This window comes from Anneissia japonica, unplaced genomic scaffold (genome assembly GCF_011630105.1).
Source record: "Anneissia japonica isolate Jap-2015-1 unplaced genomic scaffold, ASM1163010v1 scaffold287854_len485379_cov200, whole genome shotgun sequence".
Lineage (NCBI taxonomy): Eukaryota > Metazoa > Echinodermata > Crinoidea > Comatulida > Comatulidae > Anneissia > Anneissia japonica.
This window is the reverse complement of record NW_022732005.1, coordinates 125,994-139,432: the sequence shown is the minus strand read 5'-3', so window position 1 is coordinate 139,432 and position 13,439 is coordinate 125,994. Positions and strand designations below refer to the sequence as shown.

General features: G+C 35.7%; 1 protein-coding gene across 1 annotated transcript; it reads left to right on the top strand.

Moving 5' to 3' along the window:
* The first annotated feature begins 6,473 nt into the window (after positions 1-6,473).
* LOC117115535 (F-box/LRR-repeat protein 14-like) lies at positions 6,474-8,824 on the top strand. The gene has a single exon (XM_033259376.1). It carries the CDS (start codon positions 6,543-6,545, stop codon positions 7,731-7,733), a length of 1,191 nt encoding a protein of 396 aa, XP_033115267.1. The 5' UTR covers positions 6,474-6,542; the 3' UTR covers positions 7,734-8,824.
* Positions 8,825-13,439: the final 4,615 nt, after the last annotated feature.

Here is a 13,439-nt window from a genome sequence, read left to right as displayed (position 1 = left end):
CAATATAGAGGTGCCATCCATAGTCATAAATGTTCTTGCCTTAGACCCTCCATCTTGAGTGTCCCTCCCCGGGCCCTCGATTTCAAATTCCTTGATCTGCCACTCATAATTATGTTTTTAAAATGGCAGATATCAGTGGGTTTAAGCATATTGTTAAGCAATCAATATTTTCCATGTACTATACTACCCCACCATGACAAAAGGAAGCAACGACGTTTGTATTACTTTATTACAATTATCGTTATTTTCAAGAATTTTTTCCACTTTCGCAAATTAATCGTGATTTAGGAGTAAATGCTGCCCTCAGTTGCCGGCGACGAAGTTTTACATATGCTCTTCGCGATTGACGGCACAAGGTATCATAGTTGGAAACTTGTGTTTCCACCACCATGTTATTACGTACCGAATGTGATGAGCTTCATAAATTTAGCCATTTTTTGGAGTATTCACTTACAAAGAATAACTCTGCTTATATAACCATTCCGCTATGCTTAATTAAAACATTGTTTAATCTGTAACGTTTATCTCATTTTACCGCTTTGATTTCTGCTGGGCTCCGCAGTAGAATAAGCAGCATAAACTACGTAGATAATTGGTCTGTATTTACCTCACAATAGTGTTGTTTATTGTACATTAATGCAACTTTTATCAGTCAACTTTTGTGCACTCAGCTAGGTTACGATACAATCTAGAAGACTGGCCAAAAAGTTAGTTTGGGTGACTTAAAATAGAACCTTCCGGATGGCAGAAAATCAATTGAATATGAATATGATTATGACTCGGGGTGCGATTGGTCCTTAAATTTTCTGTTACTCGCAAATTTAACTGACTAGTTGGTCTATGGTCACATGGAAGAAGGGAGAGAGGGTGGGGTAGAAAACACACCGATGAAGCGAGTTACCCCTACATGGAGCACGGAAGGCACCAGGATGATGACGTAAGCATTGCGCCTATAAATTAATCACATACACTTGTGGGATAATGATTTTGTAATCAAAGTTATTATGGCAAACTATTAACTATGCCTGGCCTACATTGGCGGCTGTGGCTTGAAAATCCTTATCTTTCGATGACATATTGATTTTTGACTCTAGAAACTACTGTCCTTCTATTTCTTACAATGCCGGGATTCTGGGGGAAACGTCCGCGTTCGGAAGTGTGTCCAAATCTTGCCAAGCTGTCCTAATTGCAAAATGAAACAACACAAATTATAAACGAAGATAGGTGTGTATTATATTAGATTCAATATTGCAGGGCTATAGTGTTCTTCTTAAAATTGGCGGACGTATTTTTCTGCATAATTAATTATGTAAATGATCCGTAAATGAGATATTTTTCTTTAAAGCCCCACGTACCAAAAAAAACCTGGCAATAATTGCCACTTTAGCTATTTGAGATGTTAGAACGTACGGTACGGTACGGTACTATTTGGCATAACATTAAAGAAAAATATTTTAGAGGGACCAGATTCAGTTCCACGAGTTGGATTAACACGACTATATATATATAGAGGATATTAATCGGCATTTTTTTGCCAGATGGGCGAAATCGTGTAAAAAACGTCAAAATACGCCTTAAAAAACGTCAAAAACACCGGAGCGGAGGGAGAATCGCTACCCCTACCATACTGGGCCTTACACTTTCCCCAGCCTCCTGTAATAGGACCAGAAGAACCCTTAGGCAGAGGTTGAGGCTTTTTCTTTACGCCATTGCGTCATCATAGTGTATCAAATAAGTTAACCGTAACGATAGCATCATATTTATTATTTGAGAGAGATAAAAAGTATTGATTTGAAACATCTCGAGGTACATTAGGTGCTAAAATCGGCCTACGGGATTACTCTTACTCACTGACCTAACTTGGTTCTAGCTTGAAGGGCTCTATGTATGTTTTCAACGAATAGGCCTATATGGAATCAAGCTACTTTCATATAAAATTCCAGATAGGTCTGGCAATCTGTCAATCGTATGAGTCAAACGATATATTGACAGTCTCACTAAGCGCGGAATCAATCTCCGAAGGGTAGACTTGTAACGAACCGCCGGGAAGGCATCAGCCTACCTTTACTGTAGTTAATTTCATATGTAAATCGACTAACCAAAGTTATTGAGTACGCGAGTGTTGGGCTAGAGTGTGTGGTAAACCTAAACGGAAGACTCCGTTACCGAGACATGATTCTGATAGCAGTTGAGAGGCGGGAAGGGGCATAGTGGATCGACGCGTAGGCACGTGCCTTCTTGAAAGCAATATCCCATGTAATCTTTATGATCCCTAAAGTAATTTTTGGTGATAAAAATGTGATGACTCGAAGAAAAAACGTATTTGAAATTAACAGTGGGAAAAGTACAAGGCTAAGGACAGCAACAGTCGTGCGAGATGGAACGCACGCGGAGATATGTGAGCTTGAATCCCCAGGGGGCGTACTCTGCATCAAATTTACCAGTGCTGAGTGTGGTTACACTGTCTAAACCCACAGCGTTAGTCATGGGTTATCGTGGAGGGAAATAATAGAATCCATACTAACGCATAATTCTTCTATTTAGAAAAATAATTTCAAATATGAATCTGATTATTTTTACACTGTTTACTTGAGCTAGTGCCCCATATATAATTTTTCATTTCGTTAAAATCAATACTAGCCCCCTACGAAGTCAGAAAAAAACATTACGTTGATTTTTGATAATTTTTTTGTAAAACTGTACATCAATTAGCCCAATTCATTGCAGCACAAACAAACGAGGAGTGCAATATTCTTTAAAACTAACAAATTTGCAAGTCACAAATTAATTCCTTTTGTAGATAGTGACTCTGATAATACATATCTTGAGACACACGTTTCGCGCCTGCGTAATTCTAAATCTTGCCACATCATTCTGATCGAGTAACTCATTTAGTCTTATGAGCAGAAATTTCCTGACTATAATTTCGTCCCAATCTAATTATTCCGATAATACTAGGCCTCCTGATTTCAATGCTGTTGCCAACACACAGAATAACCCCCAACATGATCACAACAGGTGAATGAAGCCAGCGGTATCTCTTCATCCTTTCCTTGCTTGATTTAAAAAAATCATATTCTGATTAATATCTTCACGTTTTTCGCGAGATAGACTTGCGCAATCTCGTCAGTCGTTCTGGAATTTATTCTACAAATAAAATTATAAAAATATGGAGAGAATATGAAAAGGCCCAATTATATAATATTGATGTGTGCGAAAATCTAACATTCGTATAATTTCGATATGAAACTGAAACCTAGCCCTCCAATTCTAGACCGTCCCTGTTTGACCTGAAGGAGTGGTCTCCATTAAAGTGTTCTTCACAAGTAGAAAAGTAGGAGTAGTGGTAATGTAATAATGTTTATGAAATGGAAAGTAGAAATATTGCTCAAAATAAACGTGGGTGTGACTCCCACAAAAGAGGAAAACAAAAGCTTTGTGTTAAAATACAGAAGGGGTCCCGGAATTAGAAGGTTCTCAAACAGGCGAGGGAAAACTTCATATTACCGTACTATTCGCTTATTTTTGATCATTCAATTATTGACTACTGATGTTTTTAGGCCTACTTCCCTATTTTACCGGAAATCGCATGGTTTTCAATTAAAATTAGAACTAAAATATTTTCTTCTCAAATTTATGATCAATATTTCAACCGCTGTCGATTTTATTTACTTTTATGATGACTAATTTCATCATTACGTTCCAATATCGATAGGTCCACACTCATGCTCATGCAACACGGAAGGTGTGATAACCGACCACATCCGTTTAAACAGAAACCCTTTGGTCAAAGACGAATCGGACTTGCCCACCACAACCGTGGGAGTTAGTATTCCCAAACATCCATAACTGTGGGCTATAGAAAACGGTTGGTATATCCTTGAAAGGCGGCTGTGTAATTATAAACTTTTTTTCGAAACCAGTTTGTTCATCGAATGCAGTAGGCTTGTTCATAAGGCCTGAATGAGTAGGAAAAAAACTTTCTTAGGCCTAACACTTTCACATTAACAAAAGCAATATTTTAAGTACGGAATAGGCTTTATGCGTCTACACTGGAACGTCGTGTTAAGTTATCCTTATTTCTTATTGAACTGCTGAATGAATATAATTTTTTAATACAATATTAATTCATATTATTAATACCATCATCATTGTTTAATGATTGCAGTAGGCTACCGTTGTTAACATTATGAGACAGTCCTTATACCCTTACTTTTCTAAATCCTCAATCAATCTTAAAAACTGACAAATCAAAACAGGGCCAGATATACGCGCGTGACCCACAAAACCCACGTGCTACCCACTCGTACATTTAAGCCACGTGCTACCCACTACTATCATTTTGTGTTGGACCTTAGACACAATATCCAACAAGGAGTGAGGTTAGAGGGAAATTCTTTATATTTGGGTGTGGCATATTCGCCTATAAATGGAAGGAAATTTTAAATGATTTCTTGTATATGTCTAATTATTTTTGTGTTTATGTTTTTCACATAATACAATAAGAAGTTCATTAAAAAATCAGGTTTTCCAACATCCGGTAGGCTTTATCCACGGTCTATACGTTAGGCCTCTCAAATGCCCTGTGTATTTATAATGACGACAACGACGTTGATAATGACGACACCTCAAAAAGGTTTCTATTATTATGAAAGTGTACAGTATAAACAATATTAAATAATATTTCACTATTATCGTTTAATAATTATTTCTGTTAACTCCAGCGATAATCCGAACTTCCCTCGTTGTCACGATCACAATTCAAGTGATAAGCCGTCGTTAGTTTAATTTCATGATTAACATTTCTTTCTTAATAACACGGTTATTACAAATCTCACCTTTGGTGTAGCGTACCTGCATGTGTCGGTCCAATGCTTATGTTTACGGATGTTGGTAATTCTGTTAAGTACTCACTTACGCTCATGTACCTAGTTTATTTTATTTTCGAATTCATGTACTGCAGTGAAACGCACATCGACACACCTATTCCTTACACATTTGAGAGAAGAAAAATCTAAGGAAATATACGAGATTTGTAAAATACCAATCAAACTCAGCTTATATTATTTGAATAAAAGCATAAGCCGGATTTGATGTCAATATGTTACCTCAAATAAACTATAAAAGATGTTAAAACATAGGCCTAAGGAATGCATCTTTGAGCATTATTATTATAATAGGCCTAATAGCCTTTTTGGAAAATGGATAAACACCGAAAGCAGACTGGATAATGAAATGAATACGCTAAAGGCTATAATTTTTAAAGGGAACATGATAAAAGAACAAGACAACCTCCATGTAAACGCATATAAATGATAATGATAATAGGCCTAGGTCTAATTATTTATTTATCTAATTTTTATTTAATTGGATAAAAAAAGGCCTACACAAATTACAATATATGACATGGTTCAGTGAAATGAAGAGTTTACAAAAGATCAGTGCCTACTAAGAAAAATAGCTATGAAAGTCAACAATTCATCTTCTAAATACTTCCTAGATAAAAATGAATTAATCAATTTTATTTAGAAAAGAGATTTATACATTAAATTCATTATTAAATATGAAATTTATGAAAACAATGTGCCAATAGACCTACACTTAATTTCTAACACATACGAATAGCAGCATAGCAAATTTTTATTGCACATTTTTAGACCTCTAGGCCTTATGCGTTTTCAGGTCTGGGCCCTATATAATGAAATATTATTTACACATCTAGATGTGTATAAGAGACAGTTTGTAGATAGTGACTCTGATAATACATATCTTGAGACACACGTTTCGCGCCTGCGTAATTCTAAATCTTGCCACATCATTCTGATCGAGTAACTCATTTAGTCTTATGAGCAGAAATTTCCTGACTATAATTTCGTCCCAATCTAATTATTCCGATAATACTAGGCCTCCTGATTTCAATACAGGGAATGCCTAATATCTGTCTCTTATACACATCTAGATGTGTATAAGAGACAGTAATAATATATAGGCCTATACTGACTAGACAACAAAAAACCGGACGTGGAAGCGAATTTGCTAAAAATATTTTGTTTCATTATACAGAAGGCTAGGCCTAATATTTTTGTAGTTATCACTGCTTATTTTTAGGCCTACAACCACACGTTCATCATTATATTCCAGACACCATGATATATCACCGTGTGAATCGTCATGTAGGCTACGGACCGGACTCATTCTCAAATGGCTATAAACATATTCTCAATCGGCATACATTTTATTTGATAAACTCAATTGCAAACGTTTATATGAGTTAAGAATCAGTAACTTGCACAGTGGTCCGAAGATTTCCTCCTGCACAGAGGAAAAGTAATTTCGACTCGATGATATAATAAATCCACTCCATTCTAAGTTCCTCCACCGCTGTAATCTAAACCAGTTGTTGTTATGCTGTAGCCAATCAACTATCAAATTGACGGTCACATGCACCAGAAAAATGCCTAACCACGTGACATCATTCAGTGAATGTTTTTCAGCTGCCGCGTCGCTCGCGGCTGGTAGGCCGTGTGGGTGAGTTCTCTAAAATGTCCTCTGAAATACACATTTCATGTCTATTTCCAGAGATATTGGCAATGATATTTAGCTATTTGGATGTTCGTGAAAAAGGTAGATCAGCACAAGTGTGTCGGGCCTGGAGAGATGCTGCTTATCATCGATCTGTTTGGCGTGGCGTAGAAGCTAAGCTCCATTTGCGAAGGGCTAACCCGTCTTTGTTTCCGAGCTTAGTAGCCCGTGGCATCCAACGAGTTCAAATTCTGAGCCTAAGAAGAAGCCTAAGTTATGTGTTACAGGGAATGCCTAATATTCAGTGTTTAAATTTGAGTGGATGTTATAATCTGACTGATAGTGGATTGTCGCATGCCTTTATTCGACAGATCCCATCACTGACTGTTTTGAATCTGAGCCTTTGTAAACAAATTACAGATTCTAGCCTAGGAAGAATAGCTCAATATTTGAAAGGCCTTGAATATTTGGATCTCGCCGGGTGTAGCAATATTACGAACACAGGACTATTGTGGATAGCATGGGGACTGCCTAAATTGAAACATTTAAATCTACGGAGTTGCCGGCATATTTCTGACATGGGGATTTCACATATCGCTGGTGTCAGTGGGAATGAAAGCGAAGGGAATAAACTATTGGAAGTGCTTGTGTTACAGGATTGTCAAAAACTTACAGATTCTGCACTTTCTAGTGTGGCCAGGGGATTGCTACGTCTCCGTAGTGTCAACCTCAGTTTTTGCTGTGGTATTACAGACACAGGCATGCTAGATCTTTCCAGAATGCCTAGCCTACGTGAAGTCAATCTGCGCAGCTGCGACAACATAAGTGATATGGGCATAGCACATTTGGCAGAGTCTGGCTCGCATTTCAACGCAATCGATGTTAGTTTTTGTGATAAAGTTGGAGATCCGGCATTAAATCACATTGCGCAGGGGATGAAAAACCTGAATAGCATTAGCCTTAGTTCGTGCCAAATTACGGATAATGGTCTTGAGAGACTAGTTAAAAGCCTGCAAGAAATAACGACATTGAATATTGGACAGTGTGGGTTGATTAGTGACAGAGGCCTTGCTCTTGTTGCACAATATTTAAAACAATTGAAATGTATAGACTTGTACGGCTGCACAAAAATAACAACAGTTGGTTTGGAAAAGATCATGCAGCTGCCTTGCCTATCGGTGTTGAATCTTGGTTTGTGGCACAGGAGGTAGATAGCCATTTGAAATATGTCATACGGATATGAAGCGGGTACAAAACAGAACAATTTATTTAATGATTGAGCTAATAAATTCTGAAATATTTAGTGGAGGAATTAGCAGAGAAAGTGTACTGTAGGTCCTCGCATCGTGCTGGATAAAGTTTAGCTACGCAATAATTATGTGTTTCCCCTGGACGATCAAATTGCAAGTGGAATGGTAACCTTTGAAAAGGGTATTTGGGGCCAGCATTGCTAGATTGTTAGATCCCCTACAGCCATAGGTCAAGGCCTGGATTGAAAAATGGAAGCAAAAACATGTTCATATTGATAAATATTGTGATAAAAATAATGTTTAATTCAAAAACTATTTGAATTTGACTGTTTTAAAAGCAAAAATGCATTTATGTAAATTAACAGGAAATGTCGTGATCATTTGTAAAGCCCTTGTTATAATAATGAGGCAGAAACATACAGTATGTAATTTTACCAGCTAAAGACGGTAAAATTCCTGAGCACTGAGTTTCTCAGTCAACCTATGACCTAAAGAGCTTGGTGAATGCTTTCAGACAAAAAGCCCCATTTGATTAAAGTACCAAGTATAAAAGGCCCCATTACCACCACTAAGCATGCTAAACACACTTTTGTGCAAGTATTGTAAAGATCAGTTGAGGGTAATGATGCATTTAAGCGGTAATTTATATGAACGGTAACAAGTAATTTTAATTTTAAAAACATGTTACATTGTCATCTGCTGTATGAAAGCAAATTATCCATATTGTTCTTCCAAAAGATTAAATATACAATTTTATTGTTCAGTTTATTTTTTACTACTCATGACAATGAAATCAAAAAGTAGAATAATGTAATTTAAGTTGTATATAATAGTCTCCAACCGGATTGGAGAAGGTTGGGATATAATCCTGACTAATGTAACAACTATATTAATAATAATCTGGCAAAAGTGGTGCATATTTCATTATAATTTTGCATCAAAAAATTAATTTTTAGCCATGTAACCTGTGATGTTGTAACTTAAAAAAACGTTTTGGAAATTGTCCAAATCATCAACCAAAGTTTTAATTTTTCAATAAAATTATAAACATATTGGAATCTGCAAGTGTGAGTTCTGTTCTGGGTTTAGGGCACATAGAAAAATGATTAGATTATCACTCTTTTTAAAAAAAAGTGATGAGGGTAGACAGTTTTTTTTTTTTTTCGGAACAATAGAATAATGCTGCTTTTTTATTGATCAGAGGGAGGGACTGCTTTTATTTGACAAGAATATTTTAAATATTGTATAAAAACTGGTTTAATTTTATTACAAAACTTGCATTGTACTTGTATGATGTTGAAATAAATGCAGTAAAAAAAAAAAATTTTTTTATTCCCACATCAATATTTCCTAAATTTTTTAGTGATAAACATTTTTTTTTATGTGCCCTTTTAAAGGTTTTTATTTAAAATTATAACAATTTTTTTTTAAGTAAAAAAATATAATTATATTGCAAGTGTAATAGCTACTCTCCTTAATAATTATAACTGGTAGTGAATAAGTACGGGTAGGTGTGTCTGAGATGAATTCCTTCCCCACTCAACTCTGGCTGTCGACTGGGAGTGCATTCCTATACATCGTAAAGGTCAGTGAGGCCACAAACCGAAATCAACATACCAAGTTTCTTACACGACTGACCTCAAGTCGGCAAAAGTTATCAACTTATCAGAAACTTACCTGTATGACTAGTTTGTTTATAAGAACTGTGCTTATTTATTGCTCCAAGGTGGCAGACAGAATACAGTATTTACATGATTTCAACCATAGAGAATGAAATTACAGTATACAGTTCATGAGACAACCATCATTGGAAAAAACCAATTGGGAGTGAGAAACAAATTACAGTACATACAAACATTTGTGGATATTTTATCTAATTTGTATTGATGAATCAATACAAATACAGATAAAATCAAGTACTATACTGTATAGGCATATGTAACTTGTACTCCACCATACAGTAGAATATTGGGCCTGTGGATAAAACTTGTTATAATATGAAGTGTCACTACTAATGTACTGTATCATAAAATTCAACAAAATATTACCCACTTTGTTACTACTGTAAATGATGTACAGTACTCAAATTGACTGTACTGCATTGAAAATGAGACGAGATGAGAAATAAGACATCAAACAATAATTATAGCTAATATAAGTTTCCTTTTAAATAATATAGCCAGGAGCCACTGATACACCTTACCCACGAGAGAAAGAATTGGCATTGGTTGGGGTTAATGATAGTGATGTTGTGGGCCAAGGCTCATGAGGTATGTGTGAGTAGGCCTACAGTTGACGGGTGTTGTTAAGTAATTTGAGAGGATTCAGTAAGAAATTCTATGAAAGTGAACCTTCTATTTTGCTTTCGTCATTTTCATATTTTTACCCACATAAAATGATGAATAATGCAGCTCAATATTTTGACCTCGTTGAATTAACAAAAATCGACCTAACATCACCAAAAGTTCTAAATTCAATTTCGTTAGGTGACCAGGATTTTTCAAGTACTTCCTTTCGTTGATATGATTAACATTTTGGAAATTCATCGTAGCAACGACATTGTGGATGGTTATCGTTCATCACCCTTCAATTACACTGACCACTGCGTCTACCTCTGCAAAACCATGCTATTTTTTACAACTGTTTAGTCGAATCCAACCTGTATGCGATGATGCATGTACAGTAATGAATAGCACATGCCTGCGTCTTTTCTTATGGATGATACATTTGGCTTTTAGTCTATTAGCTTCTACAGAAAACCACGTGGTCGTTTCATATCTAATCAAGATCATTATCTCTATATATTTTTTACAGATGGTATTGATATCGTTGTATGAAAACTGAGAATCAATGGTGCCGAGTTTGTCTTTTACCATCAACGTTGACAACTTTAAGTTCGTTGTATCTAAATTATCCACCGAGTGGATTAACCCTATAATATGCAAAAATGAGTAATATTAAAGGATTTTTTTTTCTTCGAGGAATATTTAAATCCCCCACAGGCGTACAATTCACTGCGCAGGTCACCTTGTCGCTGATGCGATAGTTCATTGACTCTTTCTTTTTTTCGATTTAAAACATTAAACTTGAAAATGATACATAAAGTATAACAATCGGTGGAACCACATAGGACCCATTCCAAATCATTATTTGACATCGTTAGTCACTAATCATTTCAAATTTATTATAAAACAATCACAGTAGTATTGACCTCATGGTGTCTACGGCAAAAAGAAATGTACTCAGAATGGTAGATCAACTGCCTAAATTATTCAAAATTATGCATTTTACAAATAAACCTTGGGATATGCATAAAATGGGGAAAACATGTGAAATCACCAAAATATGCTTATTTAAAAAAAATGTTGATAACAATAATACAGTAATAGTATTACTAATATTATAATAATAGTAATGCTGATAATAGTAATGATGATAATAATAATATTTATTAATAATAATATTATACATTGATATTATTGGATTACAGTTGTAAAATCTGCCTGTTTAAAACGCGAGTTGTATTTTTATAAATCCCCTCACCTACAGTAGGCATATTCTCTAATTTTCAGATAATTGTACTTGGTTTTGTCCAGAACTTGAGCGATTGCTTAATCACCTATTGTATGGAGCTTTAGTGTACTAAAGAGAAGGAATTGACCCGACCCCGACACACAATACGTGGATGCGGGTCAAGGCACTTTACCACTGGGATACTTATGTCGTCTCATTCCAACAAGGATTTAACATCACTGTACTTCTATATTCACAATTATAATTAGGTAATGAGATTAGCAATTAACATTTATTTGATCACATGAATATTCATATGATTACTTAAATTCAACATCTGAGTACAGTCATAAGCACATACTATTCCATAATTCTCTGTGATATGTCAACATTTGTTTTGCAGTTGCCATTCTACAATTGTAACATAGGCCGCTTATTTATAGCAATGCACTGTTGTGGTTTGACAAGCCATGGTTTTCCGCTTTTAACATGAGGGTTATGGTTATTATAACGTTTTGACTGATTGGCAAAAAGCAAGTTGTAAACTACAGTATAATAGTACTGTATCACTCGGCGTTTTTTTTTACTACACAAGACCGTCTCGTTTAATAATTTTGAAATCCACACAAAACAGGTCGTCTTGAAAATACGACAAAATTGAAATTATGAGGCCTAATAAAATAATCATTGTCTAAAATTGTATTAAAAAAATATTTCGATGTTATGATTTCGTTAATTAGAGTAATATTTCAATAAAAAATAGCCGAAGACACGATGCTACAAAAAAAGATTCATAAGAACTTGTAGGCCAATGTTGTTTGTACTAATAGGCCTATTATTAAGCGCGCCTAGTAGTTTGCAAATTATTCCCAGCCGACACTGATTTCCAAAAGTTTCTTTGCTTGAGTTTGAACACAACACTTTGAGCTTGATACACGCGGGTCCATGTTGACCCCCCCGGCCCCACCCCCTCCAAAACACAGGTGGTGAAGCTGCAAAGTAATTAGTAAGACAACAATAAACAACTGAATGATATGCAGCTATAGCACAAGTACAAATTATGACTTCTCTGTATACCGAGTAAGTCGTCGTTGTCTTAGGAACTTCTACAAGTTAAATATCATAACATGATAACATTTTTCTTGAATGTCAACTTAATTATAAAAAGTGCATCTCCTTTTTGTGAAAATTGACGTATGATACAATGGTATGTAGAATGGAACTTAGCTATAATTATTTATTTATTGAAACATACTCGTATTGCTTAGGAGGATGTTTGAATTCCCGGTAGGACTTTCTGGCGGTTTTCACTCTTTTTTGAACCAAAATACGAGGAAGAGAACGAGAACATTACATTTTTGGGTGGTCTACTACACAACAGTTGTCTATAAATAGCCTTTATTTGATACGGCATCAGAGGGATATTATCAATTATTACAGTATATTGTCCTATAAGAAAATATAATTATACACAACACAATCTCGATCTATATTTAACTGTTGAAAAAGAATATACAGTACTGTGAGAAATTCACAGGCTGCATGTTGATTTGCAGAGGACTGAATAAGTGCAGTGAACGGGAGCGAAGCCTCGCGGCAAAGTACTCCCTAGGCCCCAGTCAGGTTATTCGAAACGAAATCCATCGGTTTGCCAATTGCTGTAAATTCTTCACCGGCGGATGAACTTTAACTACTGTAGTCAATCGACATTAAATATTAATTTATTCATGTTTTTATGAACCCGGATTGTGTGTATTATCATGGCATTCGGACTACACAGTATAAGTAACGGTATTACATCTACTATATGTATAGCATTAATGTTTCATATGGGTAGGCCTACATTAATAACCATAACACTCATTCACCGTGGAGAGGTTCTGTTTCCACTCACACCATGGTGCCTGCGGAGCGGAGACTTCAAATTCCGCTCGCTACGGGAAACCGGTTGAATCTAGCTTCCAACAATCGCAGTGTTCTCACAGATCTACACTAACTAGAAGGGAAAATGGATTTAATACATGGGCATTTTGACAAAAATGCCGTATTGCAGCGGATCTTTCCATGCCATTAAATTGAAGGACGTTTTTTAAATCCACAATAAATCTGCCAATATTATTCAAGATACGCTCAGAAGGTTGTCTGCAATAAACT